This window comes from Corapipo altera, unplaced genomic scaffold (genome assembly GCF_003945725.1).
Source record: "Corapipo altera isolate COAL_440 unplaced genomic scaffold, ASM394572v1 164, whole genome shotgun sequence".
Classification (NCBI taxonomy): domain Eukaryota; kingdom Metazoa; phylum Chordata; class Aves; order Passeriformes; family Pipridae; genus Corapipo; species Corapipo altera.
In genome coordinates this window covers 767,194-789,529 of record NW_020884969.1, presented here as the reverse complement: position 1 = coordinate 789,529, position 22,336 = coordinate 767,194, and the positions used below count along the sequence as shown (strand labels likewise).

At 50.8% G+C, this 22,336-nt stretch overlaps 1 protein-coding gene across 1 annotated transcript; it reads right to left on the bottom strand.

The window, feature by feature from the left end:
• Nucleotides 1-16,146: 16,146 nt before the first annotated feature.
• Nucleotides 16,147-20,953, bottom strand: SOX7 (SRY-box 7). The gene is made up of 2 exons (XM_027665098.1): nucleotides 20,690-20,953; nucleotides 16,147-18,396 (listed from the first exon to the last, which is right to left on the bottom strand). The coding sequence occupies exons 1-2, from the start codon at nucleotides 20,913-20,915 to the stop codon at nucleotides 17,498-17,500; spliced, it is 1,125 nt and encodes a 374-aa protein (XP_027520899.1). The 5' UTR covers nucleotides 20,916-20,953; the 3' UTR covers nucleotides 16,147-17,497.
• Between the last annotated feature and the right edge of the window lie 1,383 nt (nucleotides 20,954-22,336).

The window sequence follows — 22,336 nt, the reverse complement described above, 5'->3', positions numbered from 1 at the left end:
AAACTTCTTTTATGTTGCCTCTGCTGGTTGTGGCTTTGTTGAATAATAATATCTGAGATACAGATAGATATGAGTACCTTGAGGGCTTCACCCTGCAAGATCCCCAATTTGCATTGTGTTAGTGGTTTCAGAGCAGGTAAAACCCACTCAGTCATTCGGTACTTTGAAGTATCTGCATTGTTATGGACATTTATTAACATCATCTTCAGTTGGTTTCTTTCTCTCCTGCACTTGCTGCCAAGGCATAAATCAGAGTTAATACTTCCCTTGTTTGCCTATGAGATAACTGTGGCTTCACACTGCTGGGTGTGCCCCTTGTGTACCCAGCAGAGCTCTCCAGGGTGATGGGCAGCCTCCTCTGCCTGGGGAGCTTGGTGGGAACTTCCTTAAAGCTTCCCTTACCTCCAGTGTTGCCTCCAGAACACCTGCAGCTCGAGGCTTGTCCAGGTTCCTCACAGAACCAGGAAGTGAGGCAGTTCAGGAGGGACCTCAGGAGGTCTCTGATCCAACCCCCCCATTCAAAGTTAGATCCAAGTTCAAAGTTATATTGCTCTGGGTCATACTCAGCAATGTTTTGAGTATCTCCAAGGAAAAAGCCCAACATCTCTGGGTACCTTCTCCAGATTTTTATTCTTTTCATGGTGGATTTCCCCTGTCCCCAGTCCCCTGATGTCTAACTGGGATTTCTATTCTTCCAATTAAAGTCAATTGTCTCTTTATCTTTCACTTGGGGCACCCAAAGAGAATCTGATTCCACCTTCTCTGTACCCTCCCATTAGCCAAAGGCAGCAATAAGATACCCCTTAGGCATCCCAGATCCCTCACCCTCTGCTTCTAAATCCTGTCCTTTATCTCCCCAAACACATTGGTGACTTTCTGCCTGACTCTCTCCAGTTTGTCAACCTTCTCCTTGTGGAAAAGCTCAAAACTGAGAAGCCCTAAACTAGATACGGTATTGTGGATGTGTCCCACGTGTACCAAAGGCTTCCATAAAAAGGAAGAAAAGTTTTTTATTACATTATTGCGCTGTTCTATTACACTCTATTGTACTCCAGAAGGTGTAATAAGGATTCTTCTCCTCTTGGAGTATTTTACACCCATCTCCTTGGGATTTTGAAATTCTTTCTTACTTCAATTGCTGCATGTAAGGTAGGAATCAGATCTAAGCTAAGAGGGAGGTGAGGATGATCCCTTTCTTCTTCATGTTTTCATGGAGAATGAGAAGGACAAAGCAAGTGATGAGAGAAACCAGCAGCAAAGCCCCATCAACCCAGTTCAGCAGGAGATGTCCACAAAACAGTTGGGTGAAAAAACATCTCCTGCACTGGACAGAGAGGGAAGAGGGAATGGTATTACACCACCAGGATATTTTGCACAATATGCTTTTGGCTTCACATCTCACTCAACTTTTGGAGGTGGTCCATGGCCATGGCTAAAGGGAGATAACAAAGGTTTCTGCTGATGCTGGAGTAAACCTGTGCTCACTGGGATTTTTAGGATATCTCTGAAACAAAGTTAAGATGCCACTAATTTATTACTTGACACAACTGGTGCCTGCATCTAAAAAAGTGCTTGGATCCTCTACCCCATCAAAGCATCAGGTTGAAGGTGCAGAGCAGAGCTGAAGAGAATGTCCCAGACTGGATCAGCCCCTGCACAGGGAAACCAGAGAGATTAGATATTTTGGTGCTTACAAAGCTGTTTAATCATGAGATAACACACAGCCTATTCACACAAATTAGGGTGGGTCCCGTTTGCATAATGTTGATTTCAGAGTTGAATTAATCTCACAGACAACTTGTTTCTGCTGCAGGTTTTATCCATTCAGCACATTCGATAGGGGATCAGGTCTCAGGCTGATGAAACTGTCACAGAGTGAATTTTGAGAGGGAGGAAAGAGGAAAAGGGAAGAACAACCACAAAGGTAGATGGGCTTTACTGTCGTAATTGCTTCTGGATTGCTGGGTTAAGGTAGAATTTAACCAAGGCTTTATAACTTTAAGGGGATCTTTGCTTCTTGCTGACCTTCCTAATCAGATGATGCTTAAAAATCATTCATCCCTTATTTGTTTTGTAAATAATACCACCTCAGTCATGGATCAAACATCCCCCCCCTAACCCTCCTGTGCTTCTTGCCCCCCTGATCTTACAATCCATACAAAAATGTGTCCATTCAGTACTTTCCCAACACTACACTGGAGCAGGGCACCGACTTTCAAGCATTCCCTTTGAAATAAAAATCTATTCAGGACATCCACTGCTTCTTGACAAATTAGTTAATTTTTAATTAAACACCACTAAGAAGCTACATTTCCCTTTGCAGTCAGCTGGGTCAGGAAGGGCCATGGGGCATTTTGACAGAGTTGCAGCTTTTCTCAGCTATCCAAGGGGAGGGATCTGTGCTGATTCATTCACAATCAGCCCACTGAATAATGCATGACATGCTAATGACAGTTCAAAGTTCTGAGAAGGAGGCAGAATGTGCTTCCAAAACTCCTTTTTTCTTGAGAGGAGGTGGGGAGAAGGGAGTAATAATAATAAAAAAAAAATCATTTAGTTTAGGAAGACAGGATGGAAATCATGGAAAACACAGCCTTGAGGACTTTGTGATTTCCTGACAAATATCTGGAGGTGCTTTTTTTTTTTTTTTTTGATGTTTCAGAAAGTGCCTTCTGGGCTCTCACTCTGTTACTACATTTTCTCCCATCTCTCCCTGTGGCAGAAGTCCTATTACATGAAAATAAATCCTGAGGCAGCTTTTGCTGTCACACATTCCCCAAAAACACAGGGACCAGTTGGGGATGCAATTGGAGATGTGGGTTACTGAGAGAGAGAGAGCAGAAGCTCTGGGGGTTAGGAGTAAGAAAAACTGGGGTTGGAGGGTTCTGACAGGACTTGTTCTTATATTACCTTTACAAGCCTAAAATTGTCCCTGATCAGAAAGGTTTTTTAACAGAAACTCTGAGGTTAATGGCTGTAGCCACAGTGTATGGCTTTGGAATCTTAAGCCATCCTAAATTATTTCATATTCAGAGAGCAGGAAGGCTCCTCCTGCCTTGTCCCAGTGCAGGACATCTCCAGTGAGGAGAGGGAGGAGCAAAGTCAGGTGAAGCACAAGAAGCACTGAGTTTTCCAGCAGCCAATGTCTGAACTGGGATGAAAAAGTAAATGACTGAGTAGTGGAAACACAGTTTTCTGGTTCCTTCCCTGATCTGTATTGTCTTTCTGGAAAGAAAAGGCAGAACGAATTGTCTCCGGGATGGAGCTCATTGAGCTGTGTCTAGTTCTGGGGTCCTCAGCACAGGAAAGACATGGAGCTGTTGGAGTGAGTCCAGAGGAGGCCACAGAGATGCTCCCAGGGCTGGAGCCCCTCTGCTATGCAGACAGGTTGGGAGAGCTGGGGGTGTTCACCTGGAGAAGAGAAGGATCCAGGGAGACGTGAGAGCCCCTTCCAGTGCCTAAAGAGGCTCCAAGAGAGCTGGAGAGGGACTTGGGACAAGGGATGGAGGGACAGGATAAGGGGGAAGGGCTTCCCACTGCCAGAGGGCAGGGTTAGATGGGATATCGGGAAGGAATTGTTGGCTGTGAGGGTGGTGAGGCCCTGGCACAGGTTGCCCAGAGAAGCTGTGGCTGCCCCATCCCTGGAAGTGTCCAAGGCCAGGTTGGACAGGGCTTGGATCAGCCTGGGATAGTGGAAGGTGTCCCTGCCCATGGCAGGGGGTGGGAAGAGATGACCTTTATGGTCTCTTCTAACCCCAACTCCTCTGGGACTCCATGATTCTGTGATAGGGCCTCACTCCAATCACATCCTACTTTCATTGAGTGCAATTGTTAACTCGATATTTCAGCTTCCTGGATCCCCTATTTTTGAAGTGCTTGGGGTGAAGGACTTTTGAGAACAGTCTGATGGGGAGTGGCTGAGGGAGCTGGGGGGGCTCAGCCTCGAGAAAAGGAGGCTCAGGGGGGACCTTCTCACTTTCCACAACTCCCTGACAGGAGGGTGGAGGCAGATGGGGGTCACTCACTGCATCCAGGGAACAAGGGTCAGGACAAGAGGAAACAGCCTCAAGTTGCACCAGGGGAGGTTTGATTGGATGTCGGGAAAAATGTCTTCACAGAAAGGGTTGTCCAGCCCTGGCTCAGGCTGCCAGGCTCTTCGTGTGTTATTGGGATTCACTGAACTGCAGGAAACACCCTGGAACCAGCTAAACCCAAACTCACTGTTCTTGCTTCCCTTTATACCTTTCGGAGAATACAATTCAAGAATGGAAACACAATTCCAGAATGGAGTAAAAATGAAAGAAAACTTTTGCAAAGGACAAGTTCTCTTATTTTAAAATGCATGAATAAATTACTGTGACCACATCTGGAGGTTCTCAGTCCTCCTCTTTGTCTAGAGGAAACTAAACTCAGTCTTGGATTTTTAGGCTATGCTTCTTCCAGTAAACTATGGAATTCCAAGGTACCAGTTTTAGGGCATTGTTGTCCACTCTGACAGACAGCAAAGGCACTGGAATGGGTTTTTCTTGGTCAACCAGCACTGACTCAGGTGATCCCTGTGCACATTTTGAGAGTTTGCACTGATTAGGGCGATTCCCAATAGGCATTATAGATGTACCATCCTAAAAAGATTAATATTATGGTTATTTGGGCAGGGAATGAGCATTGTAATGTCATAGAATCATGGAATCATAGACTCATAGAATCATAGAATGCTTTGGGTTGGAAGGGCCTTACAGATCATGCAAGTGCAACTTCCCTGCTATGGAGAGGGATATACGAGAATATTTAGACAACTAATGGAGATAAAACTCAGAGTGCCTTAATTTAGTTGGGTTAAATAGCACCCTACATTTTATTCTGTGATCACAGAATCCATAGAATGTTAAGGCTGGAAAAGACCTCTAAGATCGAGTCCAACCATGATCCTAACATGGATGCTCAGGTTTATCCTGCCATTTTCACTACAAGGGCATTCACCAACGCTGTGCATAAATTAGAAGCAGTGAGTGGATCTCTGGCCTTCAAATATTCATGAATAATATCACTCCTTGTCTACTGAGGAATGTGTGCAAAGCTGCAGGATTTGAGGACTTACATATTGCCAGGTTTTCCCTGTATAATTGCACAAAGGCTGCAAACTCCACTTTCACGTATGAACCTATAATTGCAACAGGCTGGAGAGTGGTAGTCAGGCACTTTGCACAATACTAACCTGTTCCTCTTCATCCCACAGGATCCCTGAAAGATTTTTCATGCCTAGGCAGGATGAGGCGTACACAGTCAGCTCCTGGTCTCATCCCCTATCCCCATTCCCAAGCCATGACTCATTTTTGGACATCCAGCCTAAAGAAAGTCCGGGAGATGTGGCTCCAAGTGAAATCTGTGGGCATCAGGCTCCACATCCTCATGTAATTAAACTCTGTCAGATATTCCCCATCAAAAAGTCATCAAGGGAATGTTGTGCTTAATCACCACATCAGTTTATCCAACACTGTTTCTCCTCAGTTCCCCAATGGGCTTGGCTGTGCTTTTGCCATGTCTTTGCATGGATCTTCCCTCCTAGCCAGATAATTCCATGCTAGCAGTTTTGTGTCCCAAGGCTCAGCCTATTGCTACAGACACTTCTCCCTGAAGACACCAAGCTCTCTCCAACTCATTAATGTCACCTTGGAGGAAACTAAAACCAGCGTGTGATCATCAGCTCTTTAGGAATTTGCAGAGAATAAGGATATTCCCAGATCCCTTAAGAGAGGAATTATCATCCTGGTACTGCTGACAGGTTACACAGAGCTCACTGAGGCAAAGAGACGCCCACACCTGATTTTTAGGAATATTCCCTAATTCTGTAGATGTCATTTTGCAGCTTGGCTGAAAGGGACAGGTAAAACCAGCAGTTTGAGAATCCGAATTGTTCTCTCAGTTTAGGTTTTCATCATTCTTTCCTCAACAAAACATTACCTTTCTGAAAATAAATAATTTCTTATAAAAATCCTAATTCTTTAGAGGGAAGATTTGTTTTCTCTAATTAGGGTTATCTTTGTTTAATTGAGAATAGTAATCTAGCAATCTTAAATATTTTACTTTTAGTCAATAAATATTAAATGTTTATTTGTATTTATATTAATAAATTTACTTTCATTCACTTACATTAAAAAATATTAAATATTTTACTTTTAGCCAATTAAAGGCATTCACCTGAATATAATTAATGTTGAAGTTGAGGGGGTTTAAATTACAAAATCACAGAATAATTTGGGATGAAAAGGATCTTCAAAGAATCATCCAGTTCAACCACTAAAATTAGTAGGTTTTCAAACTGTTAGAATTTGATGACGATGCTGAAGCTTAACTTGACTAAGAAGCTGTTAACAGAAATGGAAATGAAATAAGTACAAAGTACAGCAAGAAAGAAATACAGAACATGAAAAAAATCTTGAATCTCTTATTTTCTATGGATATTTTGGGGGAATCTGGGTATTGCTATGAAAAACACTATTTAAAAAACAATCTGTGTTGTCATTTAAGTAAATCAAACAATCTCACTCTTACTGGTCAGTCCTCACTTTTATTTTTCCTTCATTGAATGAAGGGCCATTAAAGAGGAGAGAAAGTTAAAAAGTTGCATAAAATGCCTTTTCTTTTTAAGGGAAATGAAGCTAAACTCAGGGTTCTCTTTGAGTTAATTTTTTTTTTCCCTTAGAAGGATGTTTTCTGCAAGGAAATCATCAATGGAAAATGTTTGACCAGCTGTACTCTTATCTTTCCATCTGGAAACACAGGCAATACATGGAAATCCCCACCTCACTCGAAGTTTCAAGGGGGTGACTGGTTTTTGTGCTCGTGCTTCTTTCGATATGAGTAAGTGCTTCAGCATTTGCTTTTGTTTGCCATCCATCCACTCCAGTCCAAGGAAAAATACAGGGAAGTTTCACCTTGTGCCATTCCAGGGCACGATCACGGCACAGGGACCTGCGGAGTCGGCGCTGGGTCAGTTTTGTGCAGTGCCCTGAGCAAGGCTTTGGTCTTGGCTCCTTCTGGAGTCTTCAGGGAATTTTAATCTGGAGATTGACTTCCAGCTCGCAGGAAATAACAGAGACGACCTGGATATATCTCAATATGGGCTGGACATGGGTCATTTGCACTGTTGGCTTGGATTTGTCTTGAGTTTGCTGGCATGAAGCCAAATGATCCCCAGTCGTGGGTCAGGAGTCAGCAGAGTCCACGGACCACACTTGGTGGGTTGTTTAGATGCAGCCACCTTGTTCTGGAAAGAGTTTAAGTGGATGGACTTTACCAGACCAAGCCCACAGAGATGGGCACAGGTTCTGATTCATCTAAGAAGCTGTGTCTGTCCCATCCCTGGAAGTGTTCAAGGCCAGGAAGGATGGGGCTTGGAGCAACCTGGGATAGTGGAAGGTGTCCCTGCCCATGGCAGGGGGTTGGAATTGAATGGTCCCTTCCAACCCAAGCCATTCTATGATTCTATGATTCTAAGACTTTTCTTTGATATAAAGAGATATAATTTTGTCTGCCATCCAATCCTATCGAGTTTGGAATTCCTTTGTCCCTCTGTTTTGTTTTTTTATTTTTTTTGCCAAGCTTTGAATGCGGGAACTGATCTATCACTGTTTCTCCTGTCTATGTTCTACAAGGTGTCTGTAGACCAAAATCGTGCTGGTCTTCCAGGAGAACAGCAGAGAGACTTAAGGTTGTTCAGCCTGGAGAAGAGAAGGCTCTGGAGAGTCTTCTTCCTGGAGAACAACACCAGGAGCAGTGGGTGCAGAAAGGCTGTAAAATTTGGCTTTTCTTCCTGCAGTCTGGACTGATTTGCCACCTCTGGTTTTGTTTTGTATCCCAGCCATGAAGTGTTGACAACACTTGAGAAAAAAAAAGAAACCCCAAAAGGACAGACATACACACACACACACAGAGACACACACGTGAAGACCTGCCCCAGCTTGCCTTACAGGTTCTCCGCCCGGGAGCAAATCACTTGGGAAATTTAATTAAACTTTAATGAGGCACTTTGATTGCTGGGCCGTGTGCCGAGTGGAATTAATGTACAGTGAAGGGGCGTCTCGTCATGCTGCTGGCAATGGCTGGCAGGTTCATGTAGAGCAGAGCATGTCATCCTAAATCACCTTTTGAACTCGGGAAAGCAGCAGGGAAGAACAACCGGGAAGCTCTAATGGGTCATTTAGTACGGCAGGTCCTTTCCGTGCGAATCCCGCATATCGGAGAAATTCCCTCTGAGTCACTTCTGGGACTTTTCAGGAGGTTGGGGGGTGGATGGCAGGCAGGGGGGTGGTGATGGTGGTTTGGGTTGTGGGTTTCCTTCTCTTTCCCATGAGTAGGCAGGGCTGGAGGGAGCTCTGGCATGGGAGATCCTGGGAGAGCTGGGTGATGAGCAGGGACTTCCATGGATCCCCCATGGGACTATGGTGCAGAGAAAGGTACTTTTTTGTTGCTAGTGGAGATGTGGGTTCTGTTTCAAGTGAAGGGCCTCCAGGCCACCAGGAAAAGGCCTTTTGTAATGCAATCCTTGTTTGGAGAGGGACATTCAACCTCAGGAGAATCCCACCTCCTTCTGCCTCAAAACTGGGCCTCCATCTAGGAAAAGATCTGTCATAGATCCCATACAGGATCTCCAGATGTCCCTTAGAACATTTCTATGAGAAGCTGCTGTACCAGGCCAGATTTGACTGTCACCTACACTTGGCTTAGGGGATCCCAAAGGAATTAGGACATTGTGCATTCACCCAAGTAGGTCCCTTATGGAAAGGATCCCTTTATTTTTAGGGACGTCCCTCTCCAGGCATCCAGGAAGGTGAGTGCCACGCACTGGGAGTGAAGAGAGGACAAACATCAGGAAGGCACTGCCACCCACATCCTCTGCTTTTTCAGCAGGACATGCAGAGCAAGCAGAAAACGAGGCCCAGAGCTGGGCATGGTGTGGAGAAGGAATGAATCCAGCAATTTCTCATAAATCCAGCAATTTCTCAAAAATCCAGCAATTTCTCATGACCAAGGGGCTTTGCTGGAGGTTCAGCCAGTTAAATGATGCCTCTGCTGTGGTGTTCCAGCTGGGAGTTCTGCTACCCTGGGATGAGAGTGGAGACAGCTGGGCACGCCTGGGAAGCAAATCCCACTTTAAATCACTGATCAGACTTGCCCAGTGCAGTCACTGAAAGGGACCTGGCAGGCCCTGCTAAAATTAAATGTTGAGTGGATGCATCCAAATCTGGCTGTGAGCTGAGAGACCGTGGTCCAAGGGGAAAGGGGGAAAGTTCATCTGTAATCCTGTAATCACACAATCAGTGCCTTCCAAAGCGCTGTCACATCACAGGATCCCCTGTAACTCCAGCTCTCCTGCACACTCTGGCATCTGGAAGGAGCAGGGAGGTTGCACAAACATGCTCCAGCCTGGCATTTCCTAATCCTGAAGTATTTGGCTCTACAACTGCAACATGTCCTCCATCTCCCCGTGCACGGGGGAAGGGAAGTGGGAATGTCTTCTAAGGTTGTAAAAACCCAACAGGCAAATCCACGCTCCAGAATTACCCAGAGGCCTTGGTCTGCATTTATATTTATCAAGGAATAGGACAAGGATCAGGGGCACAGACACCTGTGCAATGACCTTGCAGGTATTTGGTGTGATTGTGGCCCAGGTCGAGTGGCAGGGATGCAACCAATGCCCAGGGTAAGGGGCAAGGTGAGCAAAGGACAGGGGTCATGTTTGGGTTCTGTCATATCCTCTTTTGGAAGGCTGGGAGGGATTAGTAGGATGGATGGACCACTTGGGCCCAGAGCTAATCTCTTCATTTTTCCTGCATAGAGGCATCCATGAGAGCCATCAGAGCCTCTGGAAGCACCAGACCACCAAGGCATAGTAGGAGGCTGTCACTGCTCCCAGACCAGCACTGAAGAGAATCAGAATCACAAAATCATGGAATCAAGGAATCACAGAATATCCTGAGTTGGAAGGGACCCACAAGGATCATCCAGTCCAACTCCTGGCCCAGCACAGGACAACCCAACAATCCCACAATGTCCTTGAGAGCACTGTCCAAACATTCCTTGAGCTCTGGCAGCCTTGGGGCCATGACCACTGCCCTGGGGAGCCTGTTCAGTGCTCCTCCTCCTTCTGGGAGAAGAACCTTTTCCTGATATCCAACCTAAGAGGACACATGGGACACGCACTCTGCTGAGACTTTCACCAGTCAGTGCTGACAGCTGTGGAATAGGAGACCAAGGGATGTATGTGTGCATATATATATATATATATATATATATATATATATATATATAATCACAGAATCATAGAATGGTTTGGGTTGGAAGAGACCATAAAGCTCATCTTATTCCAACCCCCTGCCATAACCAGGGACATCTTCCTCTATCCCAGGTTGCTCCAAGCCCCCTCCAACCTGGCCTTGGACACTTCCAGGGATCCAGGGGCAGCCACAGCTTCTCTGGGCAACCTGTGCCAGGGCCTCAACACCCTCATCACAAAAAGTTTCATCCTGATATCAAGTCTAAATCTACCCTGGTTTAGTTTAAAACCATCACCTTTTTCCTATTGTGACAAGCTCTGCTAAAAAGTTTGAACCCATATTTTACATATATATATATATATATATACAGACATATATATATACATGTATGTGTTATATCTCCTGTATGTGTGCATATATACTACAGACATCTATCTATCTCTATCTCTATCCATCTATCTATACGTATATTTTGTATCTCCAGTAAATAAAAGTGGTAGATTTGGGAATACCAACTACTTCAGAGCAGAGTTCATGGTGTTCCTGGGTTTAGAGACAAGTTAAACCTCAGGCCCTTTCTACTCTGGGGGCTCAGAGTGGTGACAACCTTGTGATGATCAGGACAAGAAGTGTGGCCCTGAGAGGACAAAATCAAACAGCTGGTCCCAGGTCAGGGGTGCTGAGTTTTAAACTAAGGTTTTTGGCATCCTCCCTGAATTTTGGCTGAGGCCCAAAAGGGCAGTGTGGAGACTCTTCACTCACCAGGGAAGCAGATCCAGCCTTTCCCACTCAAAACTTCATGAAAAAAAAAAAAAAAACACCTGAAAGAAATGTTTTGTTTATCAAAACAAGAAAATAGGGTGGTGGTTGTGGACGAGGATTTTTGGTGCCCCAGCTGGTCAGGGATCAGTGGGACCTGCCATCCCTTGACAGCCGATCCCTGCTCCCTGGGATGCCAGGAGGGAGCAGCGGGATTGTGACTCAGCCCCCACGTGAGCCGGTTTCCTTCCTGCACCGCCAGCCTGGCCTTCTGATGTTTTGTTTGCCACTGAAGCTCTGGGGGCCAAGTGGGAGCTCCTGGAAATCAAAGGGAAAGAACAACATCTTGGGCTTGGCAAGGCGGGTCCCGCCCGGCTGGGGAGGGAGGGGGCACTCGGGGTGCTGAGGAAAAGGGCTGGGAGAGACTGGCAGGAGGGCACAGGTCAGGCCTCCAGCATGAGCCTTGTTATCCCTAAACTCTCCCTGCATTCAGCAGTACTCCTTGGATGTCCTTCAGCTGCTGGTGGAACCCTCATGGGCTCCTCAAGCTCTGAGGAGGAGGAAGGAAAGGGGTTCCCTGTCTCTCCTTTCTTCTCTGAGTGTCTTCCAGTCCTCTCTCTGACCCATCGGGTGGGAAATGGGACCCTCAGCAGCTCCTTCTGGATTGAAATGGGAGTGGGAGGCAGCTCAAAGATAAACCTAAATAGCTCTTTAGTTAATCACTCTGGACAGGAGATTCCCAGATTTTCTCTGTTTTCGGACTTCACCCTGTTGATGCCAAAGTCAAAACCCTCAATCAAAAGTTGGTTGATGTTTGGCTCTGATGCCCCTTGGGTTGGCTTGGCCACATCCAAACCAGGTGGACACATTCAAATGTTCACCTGGAATGTTTTCACTACCCCTGCACTGGGGTTGGGGCAGGACTTGCTGGCCTGGGCACTGCTGTGCTGGGCACTGGAGGAATTTCAGTGTGGATGGCAGTGCTTGAGGGCTGGGGATCTTCCCTGTCCTGGTTTCTTGAGCAGTCTCAGTTTAGTGCAGGTCTCTCCATGTCCCTTCCAGCAGCCAAAGATGACCCTGAACATGCACCAGCCCTCAGACTGTGCAGAGGTTTTGGCTTGAGCCTTGTGGATCATCCCAGAAGGGTGTTAGGAGTGCACAAACTGCATTAGAAAGAGGAGGGTCTGGCCAGCACTGGATTCTACTTATTTATTCCAAAAATATGGAGAAAATCCATTTTATCTCATTCCCTCCAAACCCACTGCACAACCTCTCCCTCCTCCCCAGCCAGCTGGGCACTGCTGGGCTGTTGGACCCAATTCCCCTCCCATCCACTCATTTTCAACATCTCTTGTTTCCCTGGATAACAGAGATGGGCAGGAGCTCACCCTGGACCTGCAGCTGGTGTGGGTGGTTTTGGCTCCTGCCTTGAAGGGGCTCATCTGAGCGAGCCCTAACTGGGGGCTGGATCTCCTCCAGGTGGGACATGCTGGGTTTGGCCAAGGTGACTCTGCATTGATGCTGAGCCTGATCCCACAGTGTTGATCCTGCACTGTCCAGCCCCAGGTTCTTCTCCCTGTTTCTCCCCTGCCTTTTGCCTTGGTTCCCTCCTGCCCCATCCCAGCGGGCAGGGAGAGACCCCAACCTGCCCATATCCCTCCTCCCCCATCACCCACCTCCATCCCCTCGCCTCTGTTTTCCCATTCCCAGCATTTACCCTCCCGCACGTAGCCCTGGGGGAGCCAGAAGATTGTACACAGAGAAGAGAAGTTATTTTTCCTTGACATAAACATCCAAGCCTTTCCTCGGCCCCTTCTCTTGAAACGTGGAGGTAGGACCTGGACTCATAACATCCGGCAGGAGGGGCTGGCCTTATCTGCCAGGAAACACTCAGCTCCGGATACATCCTCCCCTGCTCCCGGCACCCCGAGCAGCTCCCATTGGCAGTGCCGGGCAGGAAACCACTCAGCAGCTTGTCTCATTCCCTCCTCTGGAGAGACGGGAGGGAGGGCCCGGTCCAGCCCTCCCTGCGTGGCTCCCTGCGGGATTTGGAGTTAGGGTGGGATGGGGGGAAAAAAAGGATTGGAGGGGGGAAGGTGTTTACTCGTGAGCAGAGAGGGGTTGATGGGGGCAAAAGGGGATTTGGGGATTTGCTACTCAGCCAAGTCGCCTCATCCCCCTCTCAGCCTCTGCTTCCCTCCCCTGGTTCCACTTTGAAAAGCAAGGAAAAACATCGTCTTTCAGCTGATTTTGTTGTAGGACCCCTCTGCCAAGGGCAGCACAAGCATTTGGATCTGTTCAAACAAGGAGAGGACAGGTCGTGTCCTAACACTGGTCAGAGAAAGATGGAAGGGAAGGAAGTTTTATCTCTGTTTGTTTTACAAACAGGGAAACTGAGGCATGGAGCAGCCACATGGCTGCTTGTCCTTGGGGTCCACCCCTGCCCAGTGGCCCTGGGACAAGCAGACGTGGCCAGAGAGGACAGAGAGGAGCCACCACCTGCTCAAGGGATGCAAAGGAAATCACCCAGGGCATGACACACACCAGAGCTCCAAGCCAGCCCAAATCCCAGCGCTATCTGGGAAGGTGACCTCATCCCTGCTCCTAGTGCCCGGCACCGTGACTTGCACAGCCACAGGGGCCAAGGACTGGCCAGGGCCACCGGACACCGGGGACAGAGGGCTCCCACCCTGGTCACCTCCCGGCAAGGAGACACCCTTGTCCTGGCCCAACCCAACACCCCCAAGCAGGAGCCCAAATGTGGTGTGAGGCCGTTTTATCCCTTCCTGCAGCCCTGATTTGATTTTCTTGCTGTTTTCTAGCCCATCCCAGCCTGGGAAAAGCAGGACACAAACCACAAGGCTCCTCAGCGTGCATAGAGACAGGCTTGGGCTCCTGGGTTTGAAATGGGGACGGAGAAGAAAAATGCCCAGGACTGATGCAGAACACGTCCTGCTTGAGGTGGAGACCCCCACAACGTCCATAAACCACCATGGCCATCAGATGTCCTCTTTCCAAGAAAAAACGCTCCTTTTCACCTCTGTCAGCTGCTTATTTTCTGGCTGGTCCCTGCAGCAATGCCCTGCATCCCAAAAAGCTGCTGTGGGGAGTGGGTTGACCTGTAGCATTGCATTTTCCATCCCACCAGAGAAGGGGTGGGATGGTTTTACTCCTGAATTCCATCCCGGTTGCCAGTGTCCTGGAGGTGGGAGCCGGCTGCTCCCGGCGCTGGGTGTGTGCCCGGATCCGGCCTCGGAGCCCTGGCTCCCAGGGAGCCGCACCTTGCCTTGGCTGCGGCTCCCAACGCCCTCGGGGGGCCCCGGCTCCCGGTTGGGGCCTGTAGCTGTTCCTGGCGTGCCGAGAGCACAGGGACACGCTCCCACCTCTCCTCACGTGGCTCCAGGTTGAACAAGTGGGGACAGGCTCGGCTGGAGGGACTCTCCTTTTATCCCAGGCTCCTCGGGGCTGGGATGCATGGAGAAACTCCTTTTCCTGGGGAAATCAGGCTCTGGGCGCTGCTGGGAGCTCTTGGTGGGGGCTTTACCTCTGCCAACCACGAATGTGGTGAAAGGAAGGAAGGAGAGGGCTCATGGGGTGTTGCAGTTGATCCCATTGTTGCTGGGAGAATGGGAATAAAGGGAAGGACAAGTGGGACCAGCCAATGTCTCAGAAGAGGGTCCCACTGGGGGGATGATGCAACAACCTAAATCAAGCTGGTGGCAATGCCCAGAGCTGGTTTTCTTGGGGGGCCGGGATGGCTGAGCTTCCTCCCCCAGACAGTTTAAAACTCATTACACTGTTCTCAGCTACCTCTCGAGGCTGGGGCACCTCAGGGATCACAGGCAGAGGTGGAGGAGGGAGAAACAGGACTTCTCCAGCCCCTGTCCTGCTCCTGGCACGGTCCCATGTGAGTCAGTGTTGCTGGGCAGAGAGGCCAGACAGACTCATGGCACCTCCCTCCTTGCAGCCCCATCAGGCTGGCTCACAAATCCTCTTGGAAAAGTCATATTTGGGGTGACCCACCCCAGCCAGGGAGCCACCACAGTGCCTGGGGCCAGCAGGACACCCAAAGGTATCCACTTCATTCCCCCGAAAGGGAAACCATGTGGCCAAGGGTGAGTTTGGATGCCTGAGTGATGGACGAAGGAAGAGGCTGCGTGTGATGGGAGAGCTGGATCCAGGGGACACTAGTGGGGGACAAAGGAGCACCATAAGCACAGAACAGGGACATATTGGTGTCTCCCCAAATACACAGACTCCCACCTTCTGGGACCACGGGCTCCCTGGGGCAGAGATAAGTTATTTATGGGAGGCAAACCAGCCCAGGTGGTTCGGTTGGGTTGGGTTGGGTTGGGTTGGGTGAGTGAGCTCTGGAGATCCCTTCTAGCCAACATAGAGATGGGCATCACAAAGTGTGCCAGAAAATTTGCTCCTCCAGTTTTTGGGGCCAAGCAGGAGGACATGGCCTGGGAGGACACTGCTTTGGGAGGTGTTTCCCCAGCCTTGGCAGGGAGGTTGGAATAGATGATCTCCAGAGGTCCCTTCTAACTCTAACAATTCTGTGCACATGGTTTCCCCTCAAGGTCTGGCAGGAGTAGGCTGGGATGTTTGTCCATAGACAACAAAACAGATGAAGCTTTTCTCTTTGCTGGCCAGGCCTGAAGGCCATCAATCAACATCCACCTTGACACAGATCCCCAAATTTGACCCACACATTTTTCAGGGCTCATCGCCTTGATCAGCATCTGCACCAAGGATCCTTTATGTGACCCCTCACACCGTGGAGCACCTTAAATGGTGCATCAGCACAAACTATGCAAGACAGACTTAAATGGGAATAAAAGCCACGTTCCAGGCACCAGCACTTGCTCCATAAATTGGCAATTTTGCTCACCAAGACACCAAAGGCAAAACTGTGCCTTAACTGCACTGTAATATTGACACAGGACCTGATGTTAAAAGGTCGTATTTGAGACATGGCAAAAGCAAGATCAAGACCACCCCAAAACACACCAAAACACACCAAAACACACTCATGAAAAGCGAAGGTAGGAACTCATTTTTCCTCGAGTCATTTTCTTAGAAAGCAATCCACAATTTGTAAAGATAACCACAGATCTTTGTTTTATTTAAAAAAAAATGGAAGTAGAAAAACTTGGCTGAAAATACCAACAACAACAAAATAATAATAAAAAAATAGCACTCGCATGGGAAATGTTTCTGTTTTGAAAACTTTTGTCAATAGCGACAGCAATTTAAATCATCGAACAATCATCGTATAAAAACATATTTATTTAAATTAAATATTTTATGCAAACTCGTATCTACACTCATTCAAAATGCATAGAGCTACACAAAAGAGATGGAATGTATTAGCTTAAAAACTGGTGGAGTTGCGGTTTGTTTTTTTTAAAAACTATTATTTGCAATTATTATTAATACATTTTGGGGACTGAAACCAGGAAATCATAACCACGCTACTAACTAATCATTACCAAGTGCCATACAGTAAACACTAAGATTAATCATGTCATATAACTGATTTAAAATAAAGCTTCATCTTTATGAAAAGGAAGAGAACTCGAGCAATACAAAAATCCGAGGGGGAGGGAATAATGGAAGGAATAAATCAATGTACAGCTTTATTACAAGCAATAATACGCCGGAGTAAGGACAGGAATTGGGCACTGCGGCTCCAAACGTGGAGCCTGAGCCTTCAAAGGATCTTTGCTAAAAAAAAGTGTCTGCTACATCATCACCTCTTGGCCAAAATGTTCATCCCAGGACCTGTTCCCAGGGGTGGATGCCGGATGGATCCTGCCTTTCCAAGCCCTCATCTTACCCTTCTCCAGAATGTGCTGAGCACCCTCAGGGCTGGCTGCCCCCTTCCTGGCTGGTGTCCCATCCCCTCTTGGGTTTCTTGAGGGATGAAGCCCCCAGTCCATGCTCTGGGGGCAGTGGGAAGGGGGGTTTAATCCTTGCTGGTGTGGTTGGGCAGGTCAGGGTGGCTGCAGCAACGCCGACACTGGAACCCAGGAACAGCTCACAGACCGTGCGCCCCTTCCCTAAAATCTTCCCTTTTCCTCCCATCCCTGCCTTCTCCCCTTCCAGGAGGATTTCAAACCTGACATTTTTGGGATGCTGCTGCACTCCTGGCTCCAAAACAGAGCTGGGGACACCTCGAAACGAGAGGCAGCCTTCCTGTGCTCCCATGAGCATCTCTGCTTTGGAAGAGGGACTTGGCCAAAGGGGTTTGGCTTTGGAAGTGCCCCCCGGCCTCGTTCAGGGGCTTTGCACCAGTGGTGACCCAACAACCAAAATCCTTTACCTACGGCACCGAGGAGCCTCCGTGGCCCTGGTGGTTCGGACTCGGTCACCCTGAGGGGTGGTGAGCGACGGCCCTGGGGGACAACGCCCCATAACACTGTGTGGGTCCTTCCAGGTGGCCCCAGCCCGGGCTCTTAGGACACGCTGTAGTTGTTATAGTAGGTGGCCGTGGCGTCGGCCAGGACGGAGATGAGGCTGTTCTCGGAGGTGTGGGAGCTGCCGGATGCTGGGACTTGCCCATTGACCAAGACTCCGCTGTGGTGGTCGCCGTGGTGGCCAGGGTTGTTGAGATACTGGTCGAACTCGTTGCGGTCCATCTCCCCCAGCAGCTCCGCCTGGCTCAGCTGGTCCAAGGTGTCAAAGCCATGGTGGTCGGGCGGCGGGGAGAGCTGGCCCAGGTGGGCATGGAGGCTGGGGGTGGGCAGGGAGGGGAAGGCGGGTGTATAGTAGCTGGGAGGAGGAGGAGGAGGAAGGGTAGGGCAGCTGGAGGCTGGGGAGATCATGCAGGTGGCCGGCTGCGACATGGGGCTGAGCGGGTGGTGGTTGCACGGGAGGGAGTTTCCGTACTCCGGGGAGTAGGCGGCTCCGGCAAGGTGGGAGCGGTGGTGCTCGTCGGGGCAGGGTGAGGAGAAGAAGCTCTGCTCGGGGTCTATGGCATCCAGAGGGGACATCTCCGGGGGGGTGGGCAGCCCATAGGGATAGGTGTCCACGCTGGTACTGCTCCCGCTGCCCGGAGCCTCCCGGTAGCCCCGGACCGCCGGGAGCCCTGGGCGAGGCGGGTACTCACCCGGCCCCTCTTTGTCCCCCCCAGCCCTGCTGCAGGTCCTCTTCTCTGGCACCGTGTTCTGGTCCCGTGCCAGGCTGCCCAGCAAAAACCCCGGGTCCACCCTCTTGCCGATGCGCTTGACCTGCTTCTTCCTCCGGGGCCGGTATTTGTAGTTGGGATAGTCTTGCATGTGCTTCACCCGCAGCCGCTCGGCCTCCTCCACGTAGGGACGCTTCTGAGAGAGGCTCAGCGCCTTCCAGGACTTCCCTGAAATGGAGAACACACTCCCTTAGCACCCAGAGCTGCTCCTCAAAGCTTGCAGGTGCTCAATCCAAGGGCAAGGCGTGAGGTCCCAATATCCGAGCTGGCACATGTGAAGGACACATCCCACAAACCCCACAGGAGGATAAAACAGCAATGGAGAAGGGGGGATTGAAGTCAGTGTAGGTTCTCCAACTCCCTCCATCCCAAGTCCTGAGCCAAGTGGGCTCAGGGTTAGTAAACAGTAAATAGTAAATAAATCCAGGCAGTTAAACTCTCCCAGTTCCATGGCCTGTGGAGCAGGGACAGCCAAAGCCATGCCTGGCTGAGTAGGGGGGTCAGGACATGATGTCCTTTAATGTGCCCCAGTCTGTGCCCTGCCAGGACTTGCACCAGGGTGTAAGGAAACCTGGGCACTGTGACACCTGGTCTGAACAACCTGGTCTAGTGGGAGGTGTCCTTGCCTGTGGCAGGGGGGTTGGAATGAGCTGATCTTTAAGGTCTCTTCCACCCAAACCATTCCATGACTCTGTGATTCTGTGACCTTGCTGTTCCCTGTTTGAGATACACAAAATGTCACCAAGACACAGGAGAGAGAAGCAGCGCTGGGATGGGGTGTTGTATTCCAAGAAGAGGATGTCCCAGGCTGCTCCTTAGGGTAAGGGGGAGAAATGAGGATACAGATCAAAGCCTTTGATGCCTTCCCATGGCCTGAGACAGCAGAAATTACACTAACAAGCTGAGATGCTGCCTGGCAAAGCAGCGAGGAGAAAACCCAAACCACCAAAGAAAACACCGCAGAACTGTCCAGGGAAACACAAACTTTGGATAAGAGGTTGGGCAGCAAAAAGCTATGTTGCAATTCGGGCAGCACTTTCTCAGGCTGTCTGGGCTGGTTATTTTGGTTTGCCCTCTTGGTTTCACATCAAAATTGGGGATTGAGAGAAGGGAAAAATGGAGGATGGGGAGTGGGAAACAAATGTGTGCTCAAAATGGGGTTTGATCTCCCAGTGAAACAGCAGAAATTCAAAATACACACACACACAGAGCCCAGCTGTGCAACACTGGGTGGGTGAGTGAGGTGGGGACAAAGTGGGACAGCAGAGACAGGCCAGGAAAATTTGGGGGTCCCTCCTGGCATGGCAAGGCAGCACCTGCAGGGTTTGTACCTGAGGGGTGGCAGGGTGTGCACAGGGGTGTCTGTCCCCTGGGGTGCAGGACGCCATCAGGTTTTACACCCTCCAAGCGTCCCAGGGGATATTGTCCCAGGATGCTGGACCCGGGCTGGCTTTGCACCCACAGCAGGGCCAGGTGGGTGCAGGGGTGCCCACCTGCTGTGTGCCAGACCAGGTCCCCATCTGGGCAGGGTTTGGACACCCAGGGATGGCCGATGGAGCACACAGTTCCCAATCCAGGGTACTGGATCTGAATGGGATTTGCACCCCTGAGAATGGTGGTGCAGGTGGGTGCCTGGGTTCCTACCCCAGGGCACTGGATTTGGATGGGATTTGCATCCCAGGGATGGTGGGTGGGTGCCTGTGTGCCCACCCCAAGGTACTGAATCCAGACGGGGCTTTCATTCCAGGGAAGGCTGGGTGGGTGCCCGAGTGTCCACCTGGGATACTGAATCCAGACTGAATCCAGACAGGGTTTTCACTCCAGGGATGGCCGTTGAGTGCCTAAGTGCCCATCCCGGGGCACTGGATCCGGGCAGGATTTGTAGCCTGGGAATGCCCTGGTGGGTGCACGGGTGCCCATTGGAAGCTGCTGAATCCAGGCAGGATTTGCACCCCAGGGATCGCTGGTGGGTGCCTGGAGGCGCCCCGGGGCACTGAGTCCCGAGAGGGTTTGCACCTGGGTGGGTGCCTGAGTGTCCACCCCGGGGTAGTGAATCCAAACGAGATTTGGACTCCATGGGATGCCTGGGAGGGTGCCCACCCCCGGGCACAGGATCCGGGCAGGGTGTGCACCCCATGGAATGCCTGGGAGGGTGCCCACCCCCGGGCACAGGATCCGGGCAGGGTTTGTATCCCATGGGATGACTGGGTGGGTGCCCACCCCGGGGCACTGGATCCGGAAGGGATTTGCACCCCATGGGATGCCTGGGTGGGTTCCCAACCCGGCGCACTGAATCCAAACGGGATTTGCACCCCATGGAATGCCTGGGTGGATGCCCACCCCGGGGCACCGGGTCCGGGCAGCGTTTGTCCCCCGGGGGATGCCGGGGTGGGTACCCACCCTCCCACTCCCTCCTCTCCCCCAACCCCCCCAAAAAACCCGCGCAGCCCCCGCCGCTCACCGAGCATCTTGCTGAGCTCCGCGTTGTGCAGGTCGGGGTTCTGCACCGCCAGCCGCTTCCTCTCGTCCTTCGCCCACACCATGAAGGCGTTCATGGGCCGGCGGATGCGGCTCTCGGAGCCCTTCTCGCCCTGCGGGGCCCGGGGGGGCGGCCCCGGGGACAGTCCCTCGCCCGCGTCCCCCTCCAGCCGCTCCGGCCAGGGGTACGTGCTGAGCAGCGCAGCCATGGCCCCCCCCGGGCCCCTCCAGCCCCCGCTGCGCTGCCCTCGGGGTCCCCGCGCAGTCCCAGCCTCCCGCCCGGCCTCTCCCGTATTTATGAGCTCCTTGGAAAAAGCCTCCTCCAATGACACCGAAGGGACTCCGCTGCTCCTCCTTGTTTGCAAACTCCTCAGCCCCGGCCGGGATGGTGCGGGGAGGAAAAACTTCTCCCCACCCCTCCGCCCGGCACCCCCCGGGGGAGGGGAGCACACCCCCAAGACCACCCCCCCCCCTTCTCCTTCCCGTCCCCCCTCCCCCCTTTATTATTGTTATTTTTCCTTATTTTGCCCGCTGAAAGGAGTAAGGAGGGAGCTGGAAATGCCCCTGTCCCCCCCCGGCCCCAACAGCCTCGCTGCCCGCGACACCTCAGAGACCCTCAAACTTTAAAGGCTCGAGGGTAACGCAGAGACAGCAGATGAGGGAAGTGAAAACTTGGGAATGAAAGGAAAATGGCCCCAAAAGAAGGTTCCCACAGGGGTGCAAAATGTCCCCCCCCAGAGCCCTCCCCAGGATTTGGGAGCTGCAGGGTCCCTCTTTGCCTGGGGAAATCCCACAGTCCCACAGGCAGGGACCCTTTTCCCCACTCCAGCTTTAACTACCAGTCCAGGCTGTGCTTTGCCACCCCATGTGGGTTTCCCCCCAAATTTCCAAGTTCCCTCCTACGGGATGGAAACTGGGATGCAGTGAACCTGCTGGTGGGCGCTCGTTCAGCCTGGTTGGGCTCCTGAGAGAGCTTTTCAGGGGCAAACCAGGCAGGGATGGGGCTGGATACAGCCCAGAGGGGCTCCAGCATATCCCAGTCAGTCTCACTTGCCCACCCCTGGACACTGGGAGACAAAGGATCTTTTCCTTTCTGCTGCATTTTATGGAGTGCTGCCCCATCCTGCAAAGCCGCACCAGCCTGGATGGGATAGAAGCCCCAAAGCCACACAGTGGCATTTCCCACTAACCCCAGTTTGGTGCTCATGAGGGTGGGAAAGTCATCCAAGCAGCTTTCCCCTCACTAGGACAAAGGATCTCCAGGAAGGCGATGGGACCAAAAATCCCCAGCTGGCTGCCTTTTCCCGGCTCATCCCTGCAAACCTGCCCTGAGGAATATATTTAGTCGCTGGATTCCTTTATGATTCTGACCCCCTGACATGGGCTGCAGGGCTGCAGCGGCTCCACTGTGACTGATGGTGGATTTCCTCTCCCTGCTGCCAGAAAACCAGTGGGACGGGGTGCGGGATGGGAAGGCGTTTCCTCGGGCTGGGTGCCGCTGCCCCATCCAACCCCAAAGAGGGGGGAAAACCCCGACGCTGATCCCAAGCCGGGGTGTTTGTGCAGCTTTCCCACGTGCCTGGGTGTTCCTATTGACTCTTGTGAGATTAGGAGTGATGGAGAGAGCGGA